Source organism: Ailuropoda melanoleuca, chromosome 7, assembly GCF_002007445.2.
Source record: "Ailuropoda melanoleuca isolate Jingjing chromosome 7, ASM200744v2, whole genome shotgun sequence".
Classification (NCBI taxonomy): Eukaryota; Metazoa; Chordata; class Mammalia; order Carnivora; family Ursidae; genus Ailuropoda; species Ailuropoda melanoleuca.
The window spans coordinates 11789984-11817584 of record NC_048224.1 but is presented as its reverse complement, the minus strand read 5'-3'; the positions used below and the strand labels follow the sequence as shown (position 1 = coordinate 11817584).

Genomic DNA, 27601 nt, shown 5'->3' with positions numbered 1-27601 from the left:
CCAGCTGGGAGCATCACTCGAAGGGCTCAGGGCCACAGCGATTTACCCACTATGGTACCGGCAGTATTTCGTATTTAAACAGGCAGTGTGGCACCTGTAATGGTTGAATGTCCGTCATGCTTGTGTGTAATCTTGTGATTTAAGGAATTTTGTTGATTAGCCAATTGCAGTTATACATCATTAAAAAAAAATTCTGGCCACTTCATAGTTTAGTAGAGAAAAGGAAGGTTAAATTCCTGTTTTTAATGCTGGCAGTTTTGATTTTAAAGCCTGGGGTCCCATTTTGAGGCGGTGGCATTGTCAGACTGGACATATTCTTCCCAAGGAGGTAACAGAGCTAACTTCATGTCTTTTTTTTTTTATAGGCGGCATCACTGTCCACATCTCCCTACCAAGATTTATGATAAAATAGAGAAACCATGTCTTCTCTCCGAATACACGGAGAACTACCCTCTCTATCACTCTTACCTGCCCAGAGAATCCTTCAAGCCCAAGCTGGAGTACCAGAAAGGATCCATACCCATGGAAGGCCTGACCACATCAAGGTGAGTGCGAGTAGAATAAATATGTGAATGCTCATGAATAGGGTAACGTCCAGGGCTAATGTATATTATTAATACAATGTACAGTATTAGTGCACCAATGTACAGAGCCAGTGTATGGCATCAAAGCCTTTAATGTCAATATACTATATCTCAGGAAGGAAATCGTGCATTTGTTAGCCTGCCCAGTTTTTCCCAACCTCCTCTTACAGAGAAAGAATTGTTACTTGCCGGTCTAGGGGTGAGGAAGGCTAAAATGATCTACATAGCAAAGGGTTGGAAGTTAAGTAAAGTATAAAGAGATGAAATAGCTGGGGGGGGGCCCCCCCCCGCTGCTGCTAGAAAGGGAGTTTTGGACTTTGGCACCAAGGCTCCAGGTCAGCTTGGGCAGCAAAGCGATAGTGATAGTGAGGAAAGGAAACTTGATGATACAGAGGGAGGTGTTTGGAAATTATGCTGCAGACTTTGAATTGGGATCCCCCTGAGTGTTCTTCAAGAACGAACAAAGACTACATTGACCCTTAAACAACACGGGTTTGAACTGCAAGGGTTCATTTGCGTGTGGGTTTTTTTTTTTTTTCAATAAATACAGTACAATACAGTGAATGTTTTCTCTCATGATTCTCTTCCTAACTTTTTTTGTAGCATATTTTATTGTCAGAATATGGTATATAATACATATCATGTATAAAATCTGTTAATTGACTGTTATTGGTAAGGCTTCTGGTTAACAGTAGGTTATTAGCAGTTTGTTTTGGGGAGTCAAAAGTTATACGTGCATTTTTGATTGTATCGGAGGTCAGCATCCCTTACCTCTGCATTGTTCAAAGGTCAGTGGTATTTCCTTTTAAATTGCTCTTGACCTCCAAACTCAGATTCTTTAGAGAATCCGGTTTTAGAGGCTGAACCACCTGGCTTACTGTAGTAGGGTTGCTGAGGTATCTGTATTGAAAGGATGGGGAAACTGATCAATTTCAGGTCTGCTCTGCATGTTGCAAGCGTAGCAGAGTCTGCCACTGACAACTTGGTTAGTGACTTCTGGGTGGTGACCTGTGACTGGTGACCCAGCGGAGTAGAAACATCTTTGAGTGTAGTTGAGCAGTGTCTCAGATTGTATACTTAGAGCCCAGATGAGACCTGAGAGAGGGATGCCTTCTCTGTCTCTGGCATTCCTCATCCCTGCAGGGCAGGATTGCTGGGAGGTGGGGATTATAGAGTATGTAAATTGCTGCAGCCCAGTGCTTGCACATTACAGGACTCAAGACCTGGTAAATTTTCTTACTATTGCTCCCCCTTTGCTCATAATTTTGTGCTTTCCTAGTAAAGGTCCCAGATGATTCAGGTGAAGCAGAACGGCTCTAATTCATTCTGCCTCCAGGTTTCCTCCATGATGGGGCTGGATACATCTTCTTTTGAGATTGTGGGTTGGAGGCATGGAAGTATTTCTACAAAAAGCTGCTATGCTCTAGAGTCAAAGGAAGTCTATGTATGACTTATGAGGCAGAAAAACCCATGAAGAAATAAATGAAGCCAAAGGATTCCTGATTTTAAGGCTGGGAGGGAGTCGAGGGCCATGTTTGATGCATGACTCAAATCAGATCATCTCTTTTTTTTTTCCCATTGACCCCCTCCCCCCATCAGATCATCTTTATGCTGGACAGATATCTTACATGATTCGGTTTAAGCACAGTGTTTCTGAGTACTAAATAATATATTTTAGGCAATCTTTTTTCAACCTATGGCTTATAAAACAATATGAGTTTGGGCTTCATTTTACCAAGAAAACAGCACTCTTAGATTCTAAGAGTCTAAAGACCACAAGAGACATGTACCATTCCTGAGCATTGCTTTTTCCTTGTTAGAAACCATGGTCAGTGCTGATGAAGAGTCCTAGGCCTATGTATAAGAGACATGTAATGGGTAGAGAAAGATGAAAGTAACATTGAGGAATAATTTGCAAATATCACTTTCAGCCTCTAGGTGCTGGTCTTCTCTTCATACCCAATGAGCAGGAAATTGAGAGCAAGGTGTGAAATGTAAAGTACAGGACAGCTTCAGATGTTGTTACATTAGGGATGTGTTTTCTGTCTTAGAAATACAGAAAAGGATGCTTGGAGGGTTGGGTGTTGAAGGTGGCTCTTTGTTGCCCATGAGCTTAGGAGGATGAGGACAAATCCTCTCTCTGCAGCAGCAGCCCTACCCTGTCACCTAGCTCTAAGGTCCCCAGATAGAGCCCCACATGCCTTCCTGCCTCCTGATGATGTTTTGCAAAAGCAAAAACTTCCCCTCTGACCTGTCCTCAATTATCCTTGACTCATGTCACTGAAAGCCATAAACCTATTACTCAGAAGTTCCTTCTGTCCCTGCCAGAGCCACAGTAAATATCATTCATGTCAAAATGTGGCCAGAGTGGAGGACTGCAGATACTAAAAGAATTTCCAAAACAAGTTGTTCATGATCTTAAGGGCCTTAAAAGAAAAGATGGCAGGATCGAGGTTACCCTTGGGAAGGAAGAAGAGCAGAAATGCTTCTCTCCTCTCCTTTATGTCCTTCCCCAGAGAGAGAACCGAGGGGGGAAATGAGCAGAGCGCATCTCTTCCCTCACCTGTGCTTCAAGTTCATCGTATCTCAGTCCTGTGCCCGCGATGCTGAGCACTAGTTTTCAGAGACTGTGAACAAAACTATGTCCCTCTCAGGATTTTTTTTTTAAAGTTCTAGTGAGCTTTTGTTGAGATAAATGAACAAAACCCAAGATTTTACCAACCGTGATTTCTGAACTGTATAAACTTAGCAAAGACTCTGGTCAGCGTACTTGTATATAGAGCAGACTATTCTGTCAGAAGAAATGTAGAGAAGCCATCATCTGAGTGCTTCCCCAGAGCTTCTGGGGAAGCGGTGGGTCAGTCCTGTGTGTGCACACCCCTCTCTCTGCATGGATTGTCACTTCTCTGCCCTTAGAACCCTTATTACCTGAACATCCCACCCACTTCTCTATGGAAAGGGACCCAGCTCAGTTCCTGAGGCTGGACATCGGACTGCCACCTGCTGAATGAAAAGTCACATGGCGCAGGGCTTGGCTGGGCTTGGTGATTAAGTCCAGACACAAAAAACACCTGGTTTCTGGAAAGGTTATCATCCCAGCATGAGGCATGATTACAGCTGCACACAGCTCTTACTGACTGTAAATCTTAGGGATTTAGAGCAGGTGTCATGCGGGGAATGCTCGTGATTTTTAGCCCTCCTTAGTATGAAGCAGTTTCTTGCAGCCCTTGGTGATTCCCTTCTACAGGATGTGCCTTTAGTCCAGATAGACGGGAGATCAATTTATGAATAAGAGGTTTGCACTTCAGGCCTCATTTCCCCTTAGGCATGTCACCGTGTAAAACACTTGGGCCCCATTCTGGGACATTATTTTGTTAGTTAAGGCGGATCTCTAAGGATGGTAGAATGGATAACCTGAGAGGAAAGAGGTAAGTCTTCAAGATGGTTGCATCTTCATTCTCAGGGGAGTGGGACCATGGGGACAGTGAACAAGAGGCGTAGGAGGGAAGATGGAATCGGGTTCTGACTTGATGGGTTTGGCTCAAGGGCAGAGGGCAGCAAGTTGGCAGAACAGGTTCCTTCATTTATTGACAAGACTCTTGTTAAACTGAATGGAACTGGGGCGGAGAGAGCTAAAAGAGAAAAGGCATTTGGAATCCTCTTCAAATGCTAGGAAAAAAGCAGGAAAGTTGGTAGTGGGCCTAAGTCTTTCCCTACTCCATTAATTTCACCCATTTCCTGTTTAAATACATACTTCTCTACCCAGAGCTATACCCTTGGGGATACACCTACTCCCTTGCCCCATAGATTGGGCCCAAGAATTAAGAAGAAATGTAAAGAGGCCTCAGCATTAGACTTGCCTGGGCAATTTTGGGGCCTTTGATGTTGTGTATCTTTGATTAAATTTGGGAACATCTTGACCTTTATTTCTTCAAGTGCTTTTTCTGTCTCTGAGACTGTTCATTTCTTTCTATCCTTTTTTTTTTCTGTTTTTCAAATCGATCATTTCTATTCATCTGTCTTCAAGTTCACAGTCTTTCCTCCAACTCCGTTCTGATATTAAACCCATCCAAAGACCGTCTTATTTCAGATATTGTATTTTTCAGTCTTAGAAATTACATTTGATTATTTTTAGATAGTTTCTATTTCTCTTGTGAATTTCCTACATTTTAATTTATTATGACCTTATTTTGCTTTTTATAATTTAGCATAATTAGAATAGCTGCTTTAAAAATCTCTGTTTGCTAATTGTAACATCGGGTCTGCTTGAAATTGATCTTCAGGATTATCTTTTTTTTTTTTTTTTCTTGAGAATGGGTCACATTTTCCTGTATGTATGTCAGTGATATTAGGTGGATCCTGTACATCATTAAAGTTATGTTGTAAAGACTTTGGATTTTTTTTTACATTCCTCCAAAGACTTTATTAATATTACTGTTTTTTAAGGCAGATAGGAGGTAATCTGATTTGATTCAAAATGCAAATTCTGTGTTTTGGGTGGCAGTTCCAAGCTCAGTTCAGGTTTGTTGTTTTGGAGAGAGCATGCGAGCAAGGAGGGGCAGAAGGAGAGAGAGAACCTTAAGCAGGCGGGGCTTGATCTCATGATCTTGAGATCATGACCTGAGCTGAAATCAAGAGTCAGACGCTTAATTGACTGAGCCACCCAGGCGCCCCATCAGTTCAGTAACTTGTCTTTAGCATGGTTGCTTGTGAAGTCAGTGGGAGACCTGGGCCCAGTTTATGTGCAGAAGCCAGAGCTTTCTGTCTTGGGTTTTCTCCTTTCCAGAATTTCTTCCTTACTTTCCAGCAACTGTGGTTGCTTCAGACTTGGTCCTCCAGTTCTTCAGTCAAGGGGAGGTTTTCTGTTTACTATGGGTTCTTGGCTGGCACAGACTGGAGCCTGCCTTCAGACTGGAAGCTTTGGGAAAAACAAAGATCCCACCACAAAATGGAAACTTACTCAGAGGCTCACGCAGTACCATTCCCTTCTTCTGCCTGTTGGCTTTGCTCCAGAATATGCTTGTCTTGGTTGCTCTTAGTGCTTATAGGTAGATGTTCTTCGTATTTTTGGGCAGAGCTGATGTGACGTGGTGACAGAGGTTAGCTTCAGCTCTCGTGGGCATTGAGGAGTTGAGAGAGTAAGGCAGGAGACAGATGCTGTGTAACTCGAATCCTGGAGGCAGGTCCTTAGAATCCTGTCTGTCACAGCACAGACTAGGAGGGCTCCGTGTGTCCTTATCAGGATCAGGAGCGTGAATCAAGCCCTGTGAATTTGCCTTAGGATCTTTCTCATTGTGCTGGGCTGGGCTCCCAGCCTGCCTGGGATGACATGATGGTTTTCTTAGAGGGTGCCTTTTAATCCTGGGAAATGTTAGAATTACATGTGGAAGGCATGAAATCAAATCAGCTGACAAAGAGCCAAACCCTGCAGTGGAGATTGTGAGAGAGGACAAATCATGAGGAGGAGAATCCCAGAAATCAAGGAGAGAGTGTTCAAAAGATGAGTCAGAGTATGGATGCTTACAGGATGGTTCAGGAGGAGAATAGCCTGAAGAGTAGTGACTGGATTTGGAAACCCTGCAGGACTTGGGGGGCCTGGGCTAGAGCGAAGGGTTAGCAGAACAAGATTGGATGGGGGGGGGAGTGTGAGTGCGAGGCGAGGAAGGCAAGTCTGTGTGTAGGCAGCCCTTCCTGGAAGAGAGGGGTGGGGAGTGGACTCCCGTGAGGGTTGTGTCACTTTATTTTTTTTCCTTTAAAGTTGGGAAAAACTGAAGAATGTTTACTGAGAGGAAGGAGCCGGTAGGTGGAAAAAGTTAACACACAGACAGACTAGTATATGGACAGGTTCCTGAGAAAGAGGGAGGGGACTTAGGGTAAGGGTGAAGAGATTGGCTTTGGGGAAGAGGAGCAACTCTTTTAAAAATGGGTTCCGGGGTTCCTGGGTGGCTCAGTCGTTAAGCGTCTGCCCTTGGCCCAGGGGGTGACCCCAGAGCTCTGGGATTGAGTCCCACATCAGGCTCCTCTGCTGGGAGCCTGCTTCTTCCTCTCCCACTCCCCCTGCTTGTGTTCCCTCTCTCGCTGGCTGTCTCTCTCTCTGTCAAATAAACAAATAAAATCTTAAAAAAATGGGTTCCATTTGATTAATTGGACACACTACCAAGTACTGAAGGTTTTGGGGATAAACATCAATAGGTTAAAAAAAAGTATTACATGGTCTCTTTATCAATGTGAAAATCTCCATTTCCCACTTCCAGGCTCAGGACCCTAGTTGGCTCTTACAGCCAAACACCTTTCTTTAGCTTTGCCTAACAATTGGAAGTCAAGTTGTTATGACTTTCCCAGCAGGGCCACTTTAACCTTTGCTTAACTTGGAGTTTAACTCTTGGCCTTCCATACTGTATAACTTTTATGGCTATGCACCTAAAAGACTTAACAAGTCTTTGACCAATTTTTTCTTGGTTCATAGTCACAAGGGGCACAGGCACTAGGTAGGGAATGTAACACAGGAAGAAAGGGGTGTGTTCTTAAGGAAAAAAAACTACTAAATCTGAGCAATTTCTGGGAAGAATAAATACTTTTCTCTTGCATGACCTTAAAAGCTGTAAGATGATGTGAGATTGGGGACACGTAGTTATGTTGTGGTTAATGGTAGATTTCAGTGAATGTTCTCAACATAAAAATATAATGAGGAAACATATATTCTGATCAAATTTACTTTTTTTTAAAAATTTAAATTCCTTTAGCCAACATATAGTAAATCATTAGCTTCAGAGGTAGTGTTGAATAATTCATCAGGTGTGTATAACACCCAGTCTTGATCAGATTCACTCTTCAGCCACAGGAAATACTTTTGGGTGAGGTATAAATGAATTACACTTTAAACTTAAAGCTTTACCACTCTCCAGACGTAGACCACTCCTTCACCCCAAACTCCTGCAAAGATCCTTTACTTAGTTACGGCTGATCAGCAAATACAACCATAGGTACACTTTCACACGGAAATTTGAATTTTGTACCAGAGAAGGAAATTCCGTTAACATTTTCATTCCCTAAATACGGTGAGCAAGGATTTTGCTGTATCAGTTTTTATCTTTGAGTAACCAAATTCAGGATAGCTCATGAGCTGGTGAGTTTGGTTGGCATTTATCTGCTCTTTTCCTGTGGAAACAGCAGGAAATAAAGGTATTAAGCACATTTTCATTGTCATTGAGCTTGGCCGCCCTGGAAGGAAGATTGTCACAGCCTCTCTGAGGGGGAAGTTGGTTCCCTCACTAAAATCATGGCAGTAGAGGATGTCTCCGTGCTAAGGGTCTCAGAACATGGCAGTTCTGTGACTGGAAAGCACTCCTGGATGCTTTGGGGTTGGGGCAGCTTAGACATTCAGCTCTGTCCTTTGCTTGCCCTGGATATCTCTTGCTGTTCCTTCTTGGAAATGAAGAGGGCTGAACCCTCGGGTTGCCGTCAACGAACATGGGTTTATGTGGGTATGTGTGGTCTCAGGCTGTCACCGCTGCTTTTTGGATTAAGGAGAGCTTACCTCCTCCCGTTTGGGAGCACACTTTCTGACAAAAGCCACTTTGCAGCTCTGCAGCCTAGGGCCACCACTTCTGGTTCCCTGCTGCAGTTGGCTAAGTATTAAACAGACACCAGCATGAGGTACTCGTGCACTAAAAAGAGTAGAAATATGGAACCGACCCTTGGCTTCTTGTTTAGCCTGTTCCCTCCGTAAGCCCCAATTTATACAGAGTCAGCTTCCAGATGCGTCAGGTCACTCAGCTTCCTCTTGCTATTTGCCAACATGGGGCCCTTGGGAAGGGAGCCCAGGCTGAAGACCCTGTAACTGCTGCTGAGATATATTTTTAAATCTGTGCAGAGGGAGGTGCTGGGAGTTCAACTGAAGCATCTCCCATTTCCCCCTTAGAGCCCTAGAGAGACCAATTCTCCTGCTTCCTAACTCCCTCCTCCCATCCCACCAAGCACTTTCAGGCCCCAGTTTGGGTTTATTCACAACCACGTGTATAATTCATGCAAGACAGGTTACAGTGGAGCGTGTTACCTTTGTTATTCAAGCATGGCTCGGTAATGCTGTTCCAGATTTTGGCCGGGAAGTAGGTTTTATTGGTGTTTGGGCCTGATGTTTTCCTGTCCGGAAACTTCCCTCTTCCCTTGGTGAGGTTGTTTTGGCAAGCACCGTCAGGGAAAATCTCCCTTCCACTTGTCCAGTTGGATAAATGGGTTCCAAGCAAAAACAGGCGGTTGTGTAAATCAGAAGCCCATGGGGGGAAATGTTTGCTTAAAAGAGTTTGCCTTGAGCAGTGGGGAGTCAAGACTGCCCTGGCAGACAGTGCAAGCCCAAGCTGAGCCCTGGTTTTGCCGGGATCATGCCTGGTGATGGTGCACTTAGCATCTTGGCATCTCTGTAACTGTAGGATGTTCTGGGAAGGGAGTTCTCCTGTCTAGCTGAAGACCATCATGCTTTTTCTGACCCGTCGTTTCCACACTCCCTGAAATAATGGGAGCACTGATGCCAGAGAGTTGAGAAATGAAAGACTCCATGTCTTCATTTATGGTTTTCTGCCCTCTAGGTTTTCTTTAGGGTCAAGTAGAGGAAGGAGATCAGACTCAGGAAGAGAAGCTATTGGGAGCACAGAAGAGGAAGTGGTGGTACCTGAAAAAGAAAAGTTAGCTCCCCAGTCAAGTGACTGGCGGGAAAGGAGGTGGAGAGAGCAGGCACAGAAGAGAGGACTTCTGAGGGGTTCAGTGTGGGGCAGGGGCGGAGGTGGGAGATGAGGCGGGGGAGGACGGCCGAGGCAGGTCCAGGAAAGCTTCTGTACCATGCTAGAGAGTCTGGTTTTATCTGGGAGATTTTTCGGGTGGGGAGTGAAACGATCCCATTTTGTGATCTCATTTCAGAGAGTTAATTCTGGGCCACACTACGGGGATGACGTAGAAGTGGCGGGAAATGCGGCAGGAAGTCCAGGTGGTAAATTGTCACATGATCCACGTGAGACGTGGTTAGAGTCTGAACCAAAGGGGAAAGACAAACCTATGAGATGGAGGGGGGCTGCACTTGGTGAGCGGTTATCTGGAGCTGTGATGGGGCGGGTCCAGGAGGGCATCTGGGTGCGTGACTGGGGTGAGTGGGTAATGGGAGGTGTCGTTTTTGAAAGTGGGAAGGAGAAGAGGAAGAGCAGTTGGGGGATAGAGTAGAAGGTGACTTCACAGCAAACATTTGTAGGATTGGGTTGAACAGAAACCCTTACAAGCCTTCTCCTGGGTCAATGGCATGCGCTTATTTTCCTTTTAGGAGAGATTTTGGGCCTCACAAAGTGTTACCAGTGAAGCTACACCAGCCCGACCAGTTCATCCCAAGTGAAGAGAACATGGATCTGCTCACCACATACAAACAAGATTATAACCCCTACCCTGTCTGTCGAGTGGACCCCATCAAGCCTCGGGACAGTAAATACCCATGTGGTGACAAGATGGAGTGTCTGCCTACTTACAAAGGTGGGAGAGTGCTTGAGGGGCATGTTGGGAAGGATAGGCTGAGCCTGTATGCAGGCCAGGAAATGGGTTTTACGGGTATACCCTCGGAGTGCAGGGCTTGGGGAACTACATCCCGTGGGCCAAATCTGGTCTGCAGCCTGTTTTTGTAGGCTTGGAGAGCTAAGAATGGTTTTTAAATTTTCGAATGATTAAAAAAGATCAGACTATTATTTTAGGAAATGTGAAAATTACGTGATATTCAAATTTTGGCATTCATAGGTGCGTTTTGTTGGAGCATGGCCGTACTCATCTGTTTACGCATTATCCGTGGCTACTTCTATGCTACAGCAGTGAACCTGAGTGGCTGTGATGGAGACTGCATGGCCTGCAAGGCCTAAGACATTTAATATCTGGTCTTTTATGGAAAAGATGTGCCAACCCCTGCCTTAACTTGCTGTTAGAATTTTACATTGGGGAAGCATTTCAAGTTTAAGTTAGGTTCCATTGCTGATTGAGTGATTGATTCATCCATTAAAAAAATATGGAAACCTAACGTACATACAGAAGAATGTACAAATCTTAATTATACAGACTGATGAATTTTGAGTGAACACATTCCAGGAAAACAGTGCCCAGATCAAGAAATAGAACATTGATCCCATCTAGGATAGAACCGTTATGCTGACTTTTAGCACCATAAATTAGTTTCACCAGTTTTGTACTTCATATAAAAGGGGTTGATTTATTCTTTTTTTTAGAAGATTTATTTATGCATTTATTTGAGAAAGGGAGGGTGAGGAGGGGCAGAAGGAGAGAATCTCAAAAGACTCCACACTGTGCAGGGAGACTGACATAGGGCTCCATCTCACGGCCCATGAGATCACGCCCTGAGCCAAAACTAAGAGCTGGATGCTTACCCAACTGAGCCACCCAGGTGCCCCTGATTCATTCTTTATTGAGCATCTGTTACATCCCAGGCATGGTATTAGGAGCTGTGAAGGAAGCAGAATGACCTGCCCTGACTTAATAGTCCTGTAGGAGAGATGGGATATGGAGTGGTAGGGACAGTGAAAGCAGTGTGGCAGTCAGTCTGTGGAGCACAAGCCACAGGTTGAGGCCATGGGGATGGAGGCCAGTAATCCCTAACTCTTCTGCTTGTGATGCACATGGGCACATGGTTGCCCTAGGAATATATGTCCAACTGTTTATGTCACATGTTGGTGGATCCCTAAATGACTGTGCTAATAGTTGGTTTTATTTAGTCAAGCCAAACATTTAGGCAAGTGGAGGTGGGGAGGCTTGTGGGGAATGTAGGGAATTCTCCTGAAGTCCTTCAAGGGGCTCTAAATCTATCATTCCAAAGACACCACACGTGGCTGAGCTTCTCTGCTTCTTCCAAGAACCTGGACTCTTGACATTTTGCCACCTCATCTTTAGTATTGTTCTCTTCCGCTGTCACCCTCTGCCAAGCTGCATTTTGGACCTTGTCATACCCTGAAATGGCTCCTCCCTTATGCACCCCAACATCCAGTGCTCCCAGCTTTCTCTCTCATTTATTCCCACCATGACAGTTTTTGGCCTCATTGGGATCCTCTGTCCACTGGTGCCTTAAGCTACCATCTTCCATCTCATTAGTCCCTCTGTGTAGCCTGTTCTCTGGTATATCATTGCAGCCCATCTTTTACTCCCTCTGTCTTCTATCCTTTCCTTGCTTCCTGCCAGCAAAGTCTGAGTCCTGCCTTCTCCACGTCTATACCTGGGTATATACCTGAGCATGTCTCCAATCTTGTCTGCTTTTATTCGTTTTCCACAGAAAGGAACCAGGGAGATCTTTTAAAAATGGCAATATGATCTGATCCCTTCTTTGCTTGTAACTCCTCAAACAGTTACTGTGGTTCTTGGAAAAAATCTCAAATCTTTACCATCTCCTCTGGTACCTTGCAGATGCTGGTGCCTCCTCCCGGTGCCCCTCTGCTCTGGTCGCAGGACCATCTTTCAGTTCCTTTCCTGCATTTCTTTTCTGTCTCAGGGCAGGTTGCATATGCTACTTCCTCTTTGTAGAGCCCTCCACCCTTCTCTTGTCTACCATGCATCCTTCAATGAGCAGCAGAAATAGCACAACTTTTGAAGCCTTTCTTGACCTTCTCCTGTACCAGACTACATACATCCTATTAGATGCTCTAAGAATTGCCTTGTAATCTTCTGTTTTATAATTCAATGTGTAATTTTTTTTTGGTTTCGCTTAACATTTGTCTCCTTGGCCAGGCTGTAATCTCTAAGATGGCAGGGATATGTCTTTTTCTTTGCCAACTACCCACAATAAGGCTGGCACTAAGGAGTCATTACAACCAGATGCATGGTGGGGTGGCATTCTGTCCTCTACAGGACTCCTTCATCTCCCTTTCCATCCATTGTTTACAGAAGGCAAGAAAGGGGGTACTATGGACCCTCCAAAGGTAGGAAGGGGACACAAAACCGGAGTGAGCCCTTATGTCTGATGGGAGAGGGAGCAGGAACTCTCGTAGGGTATGTCCAGCTACAAACTCTCCTTTCCTTCACATACGCCTTATGGGTCCCCTTGATTTATGAATCTTGTTGGAGTTACAGACTCTTCAGCACAACTTCCTGCTCAGCTCAATTCCCCCTTCCCACCTTGTCCTAGGTGCAGAGAGAGGTCTGCTAGTGAGAAACACCTTTACTAACTTTAGGGTTTGATGAGGATGGAGTAGTCCAGTGCTGTTATTTAAAGAAAAGTCCTCCCTATTCCTCCTGACAAAATACTCACCACTCATACACACAGGGAAAAAACCCCCCAACAATTGAATACTTTTGTTTTAATCTGTCCCATATTCCTCCCCTTCTCTAAATAGTTACATCTCACATTGTCCTCTGCCAACCAGAGTAGTATTCCACTGCTAAAACTGAATCATGGTTGACTTTTCCCTACTGGTAAAGTTAAAATTGAGAAAACCCTATTTTCTTTTCCATTTAAAAAAATTCTGACACCTATTAACTACTCACCTACTTGCACAGAATTAATGAATAAATACTAGTTAGTCACCAACAGGACTGTTCAGAACCAGGCATACTCAGATAAGGGAGGGAGTTTGTTCTGGCTGCATGTGCACTTGGGGTTGGAGTTCATAGCTCTCCTCTGAAATTCAGATTTTAAAACAAATCAGTATTTAGCCAAAGGAAATGCTTCTGTAGTTAGATTTGACCCATAGGTGCCAGTTTGCAACCTATGTGTCTTGATAGTTTTTTAGAATAGTACTTATCATATTCAACTAATTTAAATGGTTTATTTGTTGCATTACTTCCCTATGACATAGTGGTTTTCAAAAGTGGGCCTTGACTGCCCAGCGTATATATTGCTATCGTTTAGCACTGGGGATGGCACAACAAAGGTATGCTTAGTGAGGAAATAAATGAATGAATGGTCTGGACCATTTTTTTTTTAAAGATTTTATTTATTTGAGAGAGAGAGCACAAAAGCGGTGGGGAGGGGCAGAGGGAGAGGGAGAAGCAGGCTCCCTGGTGCAGGTTCCCCACTGAGCAGGGAGCCAGATGTGGGGCTCGATCCCAGGACCCTGAGCTGAAGGCAGATGCTTAACTGACTGAGCCACCCAGGCACCCCTAGTCTGGACCACTGTTAACAAGTCTCCAGGCGGCACAGTTTGGCATTAGATTTACACAAACCCCCACCTAGCCTATTACTCTGTGGGTCCTGGCTAAGAGCAGGAATGAAGCTCAGGGAAGACCCAGGACATTTACTCTCCCCTTGGGTCCGTGCTGCAAAACCTCACGCATGTGTGAGGGGGCCACACCCTTGCCTTATCATTTGGTGTATCACCTTTCCATGACTTGTTTTTTCCTTGTGGACATTTGCTTCCTTTGGAAGTCTTTTCCATAGCAACCTTCATGGTTTTATGGACATACATTGATTCTCCTCCCAAAGGAGAAGAAAAACCAAAGTCCAAGGTCATTAAATATGTGTATTTCAATGGGTGCCATCTACATTATGTCTTATGTTCCACTTCCTGTAGTTCTACAGGAAAAGTATGCAAACTTTTTTTCTTCTATTATGGCCAGCACCTTTGGTGGGGTCCAGAAAACCACCATTAAATATGCTTCAGCAGCATTTGGTTGTAATTTTGACATTTTCAAAACACTGTGCAATTGGGAAGATTGAAAGTGTAATTACTTGATGCTCAGCTTTAGGTTTAGCTAAGTTTTCTTTTTAAAGACACATTATTGAATGGAATCCCTTCTAAAGAGATTCTTGCCAATTACCCACATGACACCCTGGCCCTGAAGGGCTTTACTGATGGCTTTTCAGGCGTGTACATAGTTTGTCATGTGGAATTCTGAGGTTTTCAGGGTCCTATGCAGGCTTTTTTGTAATACATGTTGGGCGGAGGAAGTTAGGGGGCTGGATAATAATGTGGTTTTGACTGTATTGTCGGGTATCAGAAACCACATGAGGCAAATTTCAGCCTAGGAACCTGTTTTCTTAACACTTCCTCCGTCACAGGAGAGGGCCAGAAAAGCCCTGTCCTGCCCACCCCCACGCACCTTCAGGAGTGTGTAGGCATCTGCAGGTAGATGCCCCCATTTTAGTGAGGCCTGAAGTCTGAAAGGGAAACATGTGGTTTATATTCAGCAAGATGGTTCCCTCCAAGGCCCCCTAATGCTTTCAAGATGCTGATAGAGCCATTAATGGCTCTCAGAGAAAGATGAGATTTTCAATTAAAATGAGGCCAATTTAAAATAAATAGTTGGTAGTATTATTGGCCTAACATAAGAGTGTGCCTGGGGGTGGGGATGTCAGGACTTCTGGAGGGGTGGCGTGAGGAACTCAGTAAATCCTTTTCCTAAAAAGCAACAATAAAAACCAACCATTTTAGGGCTCTGGAAATCAACTAAAGGCATACAACAAATTGAGAAGCATTTATTCAAGAAAAACTACTAAACCATCATTATAAAAAGTGGGAGTTTGTGGTGTTTTATCCTGGGGCTGCTTCCATCACCCCTCCTCCCAAGTTTGATTTGTGTGGTGGTTCTGCCTGGGTAGGCTGGGCTGTGAAAACCAGCAGCTCTTCTGCCAGTCGGGGCTAACTTGACTTGGAGTAGAGTACATACCCAGAGGTTTCAGTAAAAACAATAGTGATCTCAGTAGCAAAAAGTCAGTGCAGACAACTTCTGCAGCTAGTCCAGGGTTGCAGAATTAGCTGGGGGAGGCAGCAGACCAGCCAGAAGTCTAACCAGGAGATACAGAGAATAGGGAAGGCCTTGATAAGCTCATTCATGTTCTTTATGGTCTAGAAGACTGCATAAGGGCAAGGCAATATACAGGCTCAAGAGAGATAAGAGACAGAGCCTAGTGATCTACTCATCTTCCCTGACTGAAGATGATGCCTGGTCCAGGTACAGAGGAGACATGAGAAATCCCGGAAGAAACTAAAAGCCAAGGCAGAGTTGTAAACTGTCTGATCTTTGACTGTGTTCCCTAACCCACACATGGATTCATCAGCAAAGGGTGAAAGCCTTACTGGCTTAAGGTGTTTAAGCATAACTTTTGATAATCATTGGTTAATTACTAAAATTCTAACACAGGATGACTTTTAGGAACCTTGGCTTTAAAAACAATTAAAAAAAGAAACTAAGCAAAACATCAGTGACCACACACTACCAGGGAGACAAGACTCCATAGAATTACTGCAGGCAAGTCACTAAACAGCAAAAATGGCTCCCAGTGGGATTGAAATCCAGAGTTGTTATAGCGTATTATCTGAAATGTTGAATTTTTAGCAAAAAATTATAAGGCATAAAAAGAAACATGGAGATGTAATCTATGAATAGGGGAAAAAAGCAGTAAATAAAAATTACCTCTGAAGATGCCCAGATATTAGACCTAGTAGACTGTTTCAAAGTACTTATTATAAATATGTTCAAAGAACAACAGGAAACTGTGTTTATTTTTATTATTTTTTTTAGAGAGAGAGCATGTGTGCACATGTGCAAGACTGAGTGGGGAGCATGGCGGTGCGGGGTGGGATGGGGGTAGGGGCAGAGACAGGGAAAGAATATTAAGCAGGCTCCACACACAGCACAGAGCCTAATGTGGGGCTAGGTCTCACGACCCTGAGATCATGACCTGATCCAAAATCAAGAGTTGGAGGCTTAGGGAAGCCTGGGTGGCTCTGTTGGTTAAGCAAGCGTCTGCCTTCAGCTCAGGTTATGATCTTGGAGTCCTGGGTTGGAGCCCATCATGGGGAATCCCTGCTCAGCAGGGAGTCTGCCTCTTCCTCTTCCTCCGTCCTTCCACCACTCTTGCGTGCGCACGCTCTCTCACTCTTTCATGCTCACTCCCTCAAATAAATCTTAAAAAAAAAAAAGTTTGGATGTTTAACTGACTGAGCCATCCAGGTGCTCCAGGAAACCATGTTTAAAGAAGTAAAAATATTAGAACGGTTTCTTATCAGAGAATATGAATAAAAGGAAGCCATAAAAATCAAATGAAAACACTGGAGTTGAAAGGACAATAACAAAATAATTATAGTGACTTAATACTAGATTTGAACTGGCAGAAGAAAGAATCAGTGAAAATGGGGATAAGTCAATAAATATCCAATCTGAAGAACAGGAAAATACTAAGAAAAATAGAAACTCGGACTTGTGGGTATTATCAGCTGTACCAACATACTCATGATGGGAACCCCAGAAGAAGAAAAAGGCAGAAGAAATATTAATCTACATATCCAAGAATCATAGTCCAAATAGAAGAAACAGAGACCCATACTTAGTCACATAATCAAACTGTTGGAAGCCAAAACCAAAGATTTGGAAAGAAGCAAAAACCCACAAAAAACAAAACAAAACACCAAAAAACACAACCAAACAAAGAAACCCAAAACAAAACAAAACACAACCCCCCCCCATCACATACAGGGAAATGACAATAACAACTGAGTTCTCATCAGAAAAAATGGAGGACTGAAGGCTGCAAAGATGACCTAAAGTACTGAAAGGAAAATCTGTCAACCAAGGATTCTATATGTTTCAAGAATTAAGAGAAAATAAGGACATTCCCAGATAAAGACAATCTGACTTGCCTTACAAGAAGTAAAAAGGAAATTCTTTGGCCTGAATTAATACTAAATGGTAACACAAATCCACATAAAGAAAGAGAAGATGTGGAGAAAGGCGAACCCTCTTATACTGTTTGTGAGAATGCAAGTTGGTACAGCCACTTTGGAAAACAGTATGGAGGTTCCTCAAAAAGTTAAAAATAGAGCTACCCTATGACCCAGCAATTACACTACTGGCTATTTACCCCAAAGGTATAGATATAGTGAAAAGAAGTGACACATGCACCCCAATGTTCATAGCAGCAATGTCCACAATAGCCAAACTGTGGAAGGAGCCGAGATGCCCTTCAACAGAAGAACGGGTAAAGAAAATGTGGTTCATATATACAATGGAATATTACTCAGCCATCAGAAAGGATGAATACCCACCATTTGCATCAACATGGATGGAACTGGAGAGGATTATGCTAAGTGAAGTAAGTCAAGCAGAGAAAGACAATTATCGTATGGTTTCACTTATATGTGGAACGTAAGGAATGGCATGGAGGACATTAGGAGAAGGAAGGGAAAAATGAAGGAGGGGAAATCAGAGGGGGAGATGAACCATGAGAGACTGTGGACTCCAGGAAACAAACTGAGGGTTTCAGAGGGGAGGGGGTGGGGGGATGGGCTAGCCCAGTGATGGCTTTTAAGGAGGGCACGTGTTGCAATGAGCACTGGATGTTATAAGAAAATAATGAATCATTGAACACTACATCAAAAACTAATGAAGTACTATATGGTGACTAATAAAAAGAGCACTGGTAAAGGTAATTATGTAGGTAAATGTCTACTTTCTTCTATTTTAAAAACAACCAATAATTATAACACTGTAATGATTATACCAGGAGTGCAAGGTTGTTTTAATATCAGAAAATCAATTAATATACCACATTAATAAAGTAAAAGATAAAACCACATGATTAGTAGACACAGAGAAAACATTTGACAATATCTGATAACCATAAAAGCTCTCAACAAGCTAGCATTAAAGGAAACTTCCTCAGCCTGCTAAAGGGCATCCACAGAAAACCCTATAGCTAATATCATACTTAATGCAGAAAGACTGAATGCTTTCCTCCCTAAGATTGGGAACCAGTCTAGATGTCTGCTCTCACCCCTTCCATTCAATATTGTACTGGAGGTTATAGCCAGTTACATAGTGGAAGAAAAAATAAACAAATGCATCTAAATTAGGAAGATACAAAACTGTCTTTATTCTCAGACAACATAATCCTGTACGGAGATAATCCTAAGGAATTCACAAACAACTACTAGAACGAATACATAAATTCAGCCAAGTGTATACAATGTATTTCTATACATTAACATTGACAATCTGAATATGAAGTTAAGAAAAAGTTCTCTTCATTATCTTCAAAATTAAATATTTGGGATAATTTTTTGAAAAGGAGGGTAAGATTTGTACACTGAACTTTGAAAACAGTGCTGAGAGAAATATCTAAATAGATGGTGAGGTCCATGTACATTGCTTAGAAGATACCATTAAGATAGAGTTGCTCCTAGATCTAAAGATTCAAGGCTGTTCCTCTCAAAGTCCCAACAGACTGTGTTTTTCCCATAAATTGGCAAGCTGATCCCAAATTTTATATATTAAATTGAGATAAATCAGGATAGCCAAAATTTTGTCATTTTAACAAATGATTTTGGGACACTTGAAAGTCCACATGCAAAAAGATGAACTTAGATTTACCTCACGTTATACTCAAAAATCAGAAAAGATCAGAAACCTGGATGTAAGAGCTAAAGCTATCAACTTTTTAGACCAAGACATAGGAAAAAAATTTCATCTTACAAAAATTTAAAACTGTGCTTCAGAAGACAGTGTTAAGAAGATGAGACCGTAAGTGACAAATGGGAAAAAATACTTTCAAATCACTTATCTGGTATAGGACTTCTATCCAGAATATGCAAACAACTCCTAACTTAATAGTGAAGATGACAAAAAAAAAAAAAAGGGCGAATGACTTGAGAAGACATTTTGTCAAAAAAGGACATATGAATGGCTAATAAGTACATGCAGAGATATTCGACATTGTTTATTACTTTTAAAATTATAAAAATGTCAATTGAGTTGTACAGTTGACATGATAAATTAGTTTCAGGTGTATAACAGTGATTTAACAATTATATACATTATAAAATGCTCATCATGGTAAGTCTATTACAGCATTATGGACTATATTCCCTATGGTATATTTTCATCCCTGTGATTTATAACTGGAAATTTGTATTTCTTAATCTCCTTCACCCATTTTGCCCAACTCCCGCTACCCTTTCGGCAACCACCAAACCACTCTGTATTTAAGAGCCTGGTTTTTGTTGTTTATGTTTTAGATTCCATATACGTGTGAGATCATATAGTATTGGTCTTTCTCTGACTTATTTAGTGTAATATCCTCTAGGTAGATCCATGTTGTCATGCATGGCAAGATTTCATTCTTTTTATGAGTAATGTTCGTGTGTGTGTGTGTGTGTGTGTGTGTGTACGCGCGTGCATACACACCACATCTTCCTTATTCATTCATCTGTAAGTGGACACTTGGGTTGCTTCCATATCTTGGCTATTGTAAGTAATGTTGCAATAAACATAGTGATTCATGCATCTTTTCAAATTAGTGTTTTTCTTTTTTTAAAAGATATTATTTATTCATTTGACAGAGCACAAGCAGAGGGAGCAGGGAGGGAAAGGGAGAAGCAAGCTCCCCACTGAGCAGAGAGCCCGATGTGGGGCTCGATCCCAGGATCCTGGGATCACAACCCAAGCTGAAGGCAGATGCTTAGCCTACTGTGCCACCCAGGCGCCCCAGTGTTTTTTTTTCCTTTGGGCAAATACTCAGTAGTGGAATTATTGGGTCATATATTTCTATTTAAAATTTTTTGAGGAACTTCCATACTGTTTTCCAGAGTGGCTGCACCAATTTACTTAACTTTGTTGAGTTCCCACCAACAGAGTATGAGGGCTCCCTTTTCTCTATATCCTCACCAACTTTTGTTCTTTCTTGTATTTTTGATACTAGCCATTCTGACTGGTCTGAGGTAATATCTTTTTTTAAAAAATCTTATTATGGTTTTAATTTGTATTTCCCTAATGATTAGTGATGTTGAGCAACTTTTCATGTGTCTGTTGGCCATCTATATGTCTTCTTTGGAAAAATGTCTATTAAGTTCTTCTGCCCATTTTTTAAATTGAGTTTTTTTTTTTCTATTGAGCTATAGGAGTTCTTTACGTATTTTGGATAGTAGCCCCTTATCAGATATATGATTTGCAAATATCTTCTCCCATTCAGTATGTCACCTTTTCATCTTATTGATGGTTTCCTTTGCTGTACAAAAACTTTTTAGTTTGATGTAGTCCCAATAGTTTTCTTGATTTTGTTTCCATTGCCTGAGGAGACAGATCCAGAAAAATCACCCTAAATTTGTCCAAGAGGTTACTGCCTATATTTTAGAAATTTTATGTTTTAAGGTGTCACATTTTGGTCTTTAATCCATTTTGATTTATTTTTGTATATGGTTTAAGAAAGTGGTTCAGTTTCATTCTTTTGCATGTAGCTATCCATTTTTCCCAGCACCATTTATTGAAGAGAGTGTCTTTTTCCCATTGCATATTTTTGCTTTCTTTGTTATAGGTTAATTGATCGTATATGTTTATGTCTGTTCCTAGGCTCTGAATTCTGTCCATTGATCTGTGAGTCTGTTTTTGTGCCAGTACCATACAGTTTTGATTACTATAGCTTTGTAGTATATCTTGAAATCTGGGATTGTGATACCTCTATTCCTTCTCTAGATTGCTTTGGCTGTTTGGGTTTGTATTGTAGTTGCCTACAAATTGTAGGATTATTTGTTCTCGTTCTGTGAAAAATGCTGTTGGTATTTTGATAGGGATTGCACTGAATCTGTAGATTGCTTTGGGTAATATGGACATCTTAACAATATTAATTCTCCCAGTCCATGGAATATCTTTCCATTTGTGTCATTAATTTCTTTCATCAGTGTTTTATAGTTTTCAGAGTATAGGTCTTTTGCCTCCTTAGTTAAGTTTATTCCTAGCTATTTTATTCTTTTTGGCACACTTGTAAATAAAATTGTTTTAATTTTTCTTTTTGCTACTTTTTAAACAAATTTTATTTGGGAGAGAGAGACAGAGAGAGAGAGAACGAGTGGTGGGGAGGGGCAAAGGGAGAGAGAGAGAAGCAGACTCCCTGCTGAGCAGAGAGCCCAAGGCAGACACTTAACTGACTGAGCCACCCATGAGCCCTTTTTTGCTACTTTCTTATTGTTGTGTAGAAACACAACTGATTTCTGTGTATTAATTTTGTATTCTATAACTTTACTGAATTCATTTATTCTAGTAGTTTTTTCGTGAAATCTTTAGGGTTTTCTATGTATAGTATTATGTCACCTGCAAATAGTGACAACTTCTTCCTTGCTAATTTAGATACCTTTTATTTCTTTCTCTTGTCTGATTGCTGGGGCTAGGGCTTGCAGTTCTATGTTGAATAAAAGTGGAAAGAAGGGACATCCTTTTCTCGTTCCTGATCTTAGAGTAAAAGCTCTGAGTTTTTTGTCATTGAGGATGGTGTTAACTGTGGGTTTTTCATATATAGTCTTTATTATGCTGAAGTATGTTCCCTCTAAACCCACTTTGTTAAGATATTTTTTAATGGCGAATGGATATTTAATTTTGTCAAATGCTTTTTTTTTTTTACGTCTATTGAGATGTTTATGTGGTTTTTATTCTTTTTGTTGGTGTGGTGCGTGTGTTGATTGATTGATGAATATTGAATCATCCTTGCATCCTTGGATTAAATCCCGGTAGATTATGGTGAATGATCCTTTTAATGTGTTTCAAATGTGGTTTGCTAATATTTTATTGAGGATATTTGTACCTATGTTCATCAGGGAGATTGGCCTGTAGTTCTCTTTTTTCATAGTGTCTTTGTCTGGTTTTGAGATCAGGGTAATGCCTCATAGAATGTATTTGGAAGCTTTTCTTCCTCCTCTATTTTTTTGGAATAGTTCGAGGAGAATAGGCATTAACTCTTCTTTAACCGTTCGGTGGAATTCACCTGTGAATCCATCTGGTGGTCCTGGACTCTACTTATTGCCGTTTTGTTAATTGTTTTCTGGTTCCTTTCTTCTTTTCTTGTGGTTTGTTCTCTTCCCTTGTGGTTTGATGGCTTTCTTTAATGCTATACTTGGATTCTTTCCTCTTTATTTTTTTCTGTTGTAAGTTTTTGCTTTATGGCTACCATTGGGTTCCTATACAACCTCCTATGGGTATGGCGGGCTATAGGTCTATTTTAAGTTGGTGATTGCTTAAGTTTAATACATTTTAAAAGCACTAATTTTTGGGGCGCCTAGGTGGCACAGCGGTTGGGCGTCTGCCTTCGGCTCAGGGCGTGATCCCGGCGTTATGGGATCGAGCCCCACATCAGGCTCTTCCTCTGTGAGCCTGCTTCTTCCTTTCCCGCTCCCCCTGCTTGTGTCCCCTCTCTCGCTGGCTGTCTCTATCTCTGTCAAATAAAGAAATTTAAAAAATCTTAAAAAAAAAAAAAAGCACTAATTTTTTCCTCCCCATCTACATGTTGTGTACCTGATGTCATATTTTATACCTTCTTGTGTACCCATTGACTAACTTTTGTAGATATAACTGGTCTTACTACTTTTGTGTTTTAACCTCTATATGGGCATCGTAAGTGATTAATCTACTACCTTTACTATATGTTTCCTTTTACTTGTGAAATTTTTTCTTTTCATAATTTTCTTCTAGTTGTGGCACTTTCTTTCCACTTGAAGGAGTCGTTTCAACATATCTTGTAAGGCTAGTTTAGTGGTGATGAACTATTAACTTTTGTTTGTTTGGGAAATCTTTCTCTCCTCCAATTCTGAATGATAGCTTTGCTGGGTAGAGTGTTCTTGGTTGTCAGTTTTTTCCTTTTAGCACCTTGTATATATCACACCACTCTGGGCTGCAAAGTTTTTGCTGGAAAAAATCAGCTCACAACCTTATGGGGTTTCCCTTGTATGTAAGTGTTTTCTCCTCCTGCTCTTAAGATTCTCTCTTTATCCTTAATCTTTGCAACTTTAATTATTATATGTCTAGGTGTGGATCTCCTTGGGTTCATCTTATTAGGGACTCTCTGTGCCTCCTGGACCTTGGATGTCTGTTTCATTCTCTAGCTTGGGAAAACTTTCAGCTATTATTTCTCCAAATAGGTTTTCTGCCTCCTTCTGTCTCTCTCCTTCTCCTGGGACCTCTATAGAATGAATGTTATTATGCTTGATGGCGTTGCAGATGTCCCTTAACCTATCCTCATTCTTAAATATTCTCTTTTCTCTTTGATGTTTGCCTTGGTTGCTTTCATTATCCTGTCTTCCAGATTATTGACCCATTCTTCTGCATCCTCTAATCTGCTGTTGATTCTCTTGTGGTGTATTTGTAATGTCAGTTACATATTCAATTACGACTGGTTCTTTTTTTATATTTTCTGTCTCTTTGTTGAAGTTCTCACTGAAAACTCTTCTCTAGGGTCCAGTGAATATCTTTATGACTTCTACTTTGAATTCTCTATTTAGCATATTGCTTATCTCTCTTTGGTTAGCTCTTTGTAGTTTTGTCTAGTTCTTTCATTTGGGACATATTCCTGTGTGCTCCTTTTGTTTAACTCTGTATTTCTTTTTATTGCCATCATGAGTTATTGGGGAAATGTGAAGTAAACTGTAATGGGATACCACTAAACACCTACTACAGTGCCTATAATTTAAAAAAACAAGTGTTGGTGAAGGTGTAGAGGAATTAGAACCTTCACAAATTGCTGGTGAAAATGTAAAATGATAATCCACTTTGGAAAGTTTGCGCTATCTTAAAAAGTTAAACATAGATTTACCATATAACCTAGCCATTCTGCTCTTGGTATCAACCTAAGAGAAATGAAATATATATCCACACAAAGACTTGACCATGAATGTTCATAGCAGAAATTTTCCTAATAGCCAACAAGTAGAAACAACCCAAATATTCATCAGTTGATGAATGGATAAACAAAATTTGGTATATCCATATAACGTAATACTATTCAGCAACAAAAGCAATGAACTGATACATGCTGCAACAGGGATGAATCTTAATTATGTTATATTCCATGAAAAAAAGCCAAATGCAAAACACTATATATTGTGCAATTTGGTTTATATAAAATGTCCAGAAAAGGCACGTCTATAGAGACCAAGAGCAGATAGAATGGTTGTCTGGTAATGGGAGTAAAGATTAATTGCAGATGTGCTTGGTCAATATTTTTTGGGGTAGAAATGTTCTATAACTGCATTTTGGTGATGGTTACACAACTCTGTAAAAGTTATTGCATAATTAAAAAATGCAAGACAGTGCATTTTGTGTTATACAGATTATATCTCAGTAAAAGTATTTGCAAAAAGTGTGCCTATGGATTCCACTGGTATTGGCTATATATAACCAAGGCTCCCGAGAAGCTGCTTTTCACTTGGATTTCATATTGGTTACTTTAGATCTGGTAATTGATGGGTGCAGTGGGGGGCAATGTAGGATTTAGGTGTGAGTCCAGTATTATGAAAAGAATGGAAGCAGTATCAAGGTGTTTGAATGGTATGATTTGCTGTCCTATTTTTCTCATCTAGATTTTTAGTTTCAAAGTTGCCATAGAAATTGTGTTACTTTAAAAGCATCTGACAGTGCAATTTGAGGACAAAACTTGCTCCTCAGGATGTGTGGAGGCCATCTTTAGCGCAGATTTTCTTTGGGTGCCAGGCCTCTCATTATCGTGGCTGTGTAAGTTCCACAGCAAAGGTTCCTCTTGAGACAGATATCCCCTAGATATGGTTTGTCTATTCTTTTCATTCTTCAAACATTCTGAAATTCTTCTTCTGCAAATATTCTGATTATTTTTCATTAGTCTTTTCTTTAACCTTCATTCTCTAGATATGTTATGCTCTTAGCCATAAGAGGGGCTGTGGGAAGAGCATGACTTTGGAGTCAACTATGTGGTTTAAATACCAACTCTTAATTCCCTAGCCATGTGACTTTTAGAAAAGTTTCTTAGCCTCTCTGAGTCCTGCTCTTGGAAATCTGTAAAATAGAGATAATTACACCCATACAAAGAGTTATGGTATGATGAAACAAGATCATGTATGGAAATCCCGGAGCACAGTTTGCTGGTACATAGTCAGTGTTCTTTGATTGTCAGAACCAGGTAGTGGAGTGGGTCCAGAGCATGGATTCTGAATCTGCATTTGCAGCCATGCTTTTTCACTTCCAGCCAAGTGACCTTGGGCAGGTTTCCTAAGTTCTCTGTGCTTCTGTTTCTGCATCTATAAAGTGGGCATATTTATACATATATAAAATGGGTCTGATTAGGACTGTTTGAAGATTAAATGAGTTAATATGGAAAGTATTTAGAATATTGCCTATCACATGATAAACTCTGTGCAAGTGGCAGCTGCTGTTCTCCCTCCAGCCAACACAATGCCTTTATTCCCTTGGGACAGCATATTTAATTTATGTGCATTAAATGTGTCACCCCAACCAGACCGAGCGGACCTCCCTTCTCATTCACGGGAATGAGAAGGAAGGTCTGCTCGGTCTGGCTGGTCATCCACCAGTGTGGGTTGTTAATTCCCTATCTCATTACACCACACCCATCTTCCCACTCTGTGCTGATTCAGAGAGGACACCTTCCCTGTAGAGGAACAGAAATGTTCTTGGATCAGGGTACATGAGTGGCTGCACTCCTTAGCTGAAATCGAATCCCTAATCCTCCCACAGCTGTGGACCCTCTGAACCCTGCATGCAGCTTTGTGGGCTGTGAGGGGACTCTTGTAAACGTATCTGTTCTGCAGAGTAACTTGCAAGTACAATAAAGTTGAAACATGAAGCCCTTGGTTGAGGTGGTGGAAGAGATCTATTTTATTCTTCCTTTGTCTCAAGACCCATCTCATTGGAGACTGGTTTAAGGCTTTGGGGCCCCTTAGAATACATGCAGGTTAAGTGGACTTGATTTATAAGTAACTACCACTACTGTTTTATTTTCAGCTGATTATTTACCCTGGAACCAACCAAGACGAGAGCTCCTTCGTCCAGAACACCACTACCGTCCAGCATCAACCAGGTTTGATAGTAGAACTACACACCAGGATGACTATTCTGTAAAGGGTCGAGTAAACACCATGAGTTGTAAGCCTCTGGCCATTCCCAGGCTCTGTAACATACCCCTGGAGGATCTAACTAACTACAAGATGAGCTACGTGGCCCATCCTATGGAGAAGCGCTTTGTGTACGAAGCAGAGAAGTTCAGACCCTGTGAAATCCCCTTTGAAAGCCTTACCACCCACAAAGAATCCTACCGGGGCCTGATGGGAGAGCCAGCCAAGAGCTTGAAACCTGCAGCCAGGCCCTGTGGTTTAGACATGCCTTTCTCTAACACCACTGAGTTTCGAGATAAGTACCACGCTTGGCCAACGCCCCAGATGTTCTCCAAAGTTCCTGTCTCCTATGTCCCTCCTGAAGAAAAGATGGACCTTCTGACGACAGTGCGGGCCCATTACACATACCCTAAGGGTGCCCCAGCTCAGTCCTGCCGACCGGTGCTCTCAGTCAAGAAGGGTGGCCGCTTTGAAGGCTCCACTACCACCAAGGACGACTATAAGCAGTGGCCTGGCATGCGCCCAGAGCTAGTCAAGCCCGTTCCCCACCTGAACATTCCCACCGAGCCCTTGGACTGTCTGACCACGACTCAGGCCCACTATGTGCCCCACCCACCCATCAATACCAAAAGCTGTAAGCCTCCCTGGGCTGGCCCCCAAGGAAATATCCCCGTGGAGGGCCAGACCACATACAGCATCAGCTTTACTCCCAAGGATATGGGCAGGTGCCTGGCTTCATATGCTGAGCCCCCTGGCTACATCTTTGAGGAAACAGATGCTTTGGGACACAGGATGTACAGGCCCGTTTCCCAGACAGGCTCTCTGCAGAGCAGCCGTCTTTCCGTAGGTGATTCGGAAAACCCCAACCAGCGGGAGTTGGCAGTGTCAGCCTGATTTTTTTTAAAAAATTGTTACTTAGAAATCGCACAATACTTTTAAAAGCAGATGATTGAGAGTTATTCATTGGCCAAAAAAGAATTCCCCAAAATGGAAAAAAGAAAAAAAAAGTCTTCATCATCATTTCCAGGACAGTTGAATAAAATGAGAATCGATTGAATCAAGGAAAATGACATTTAATCACTGGCTAAGTATTCCCCTTAACCCTCCCTCTGCTGCCTCCCCGACTTGGGTCCCTTACCCTGTGCTGATGGAATCAAACTTGGTCTCAAGGGTTTTTCTCTGAACCAGAAATATTTC

The 27601-nt window shown here is 41.8% G+C and overlaps 1 protein-coding gene across 1 annotated transcript; it reads left to right on the top strand.

The window, feature by feature from the left end:
• Window positions 1-27521, top strand: SAXO1 (stabilizer of axonemal microtubules 1). The gene is made up of 4 exons (XM_034663696.1): window positions 1-54; window positions 366-545; window positions 9892-10094; window positions 26295-27521. Exons 2-4 carry the CDS (start codon window positions 523-525, stop codon window positions 27296-27298), a joined length of 1230 nt encoding a protein of 409 aa, XP_034519587.1. The 5' UTR covers window positions 1-54; window positions 366-522; the 3' UTR covers window positions 27299-27521.
• The last annotated feature ends 80 nt before the right edge of the window (window positions 27522-27601 follow it).

Excerpts from the sequence above, each read along its gene's own strand:
- SAXO1 (XM_034663696.1), top strand. The coding sequence starts at position 523 with ATGGAAGGCCTGACCACATCAAG. Across the intron at positions 546-9,891 it reads GAAGGCCTGACCACATCAAG|GAGAGATTTTGGGCCTCACA; the intron begins GTGAGTGCGAGT and ends TTTTCCTTTTAG. Across the intron at positions 10,095-26,294 it reads GTGTCTGCCTACTTACAAAG|CTGATTATTTACCCTGGAAC; the intron begins GTGGGAGAGTGC and ends TTTTATTTTCAG.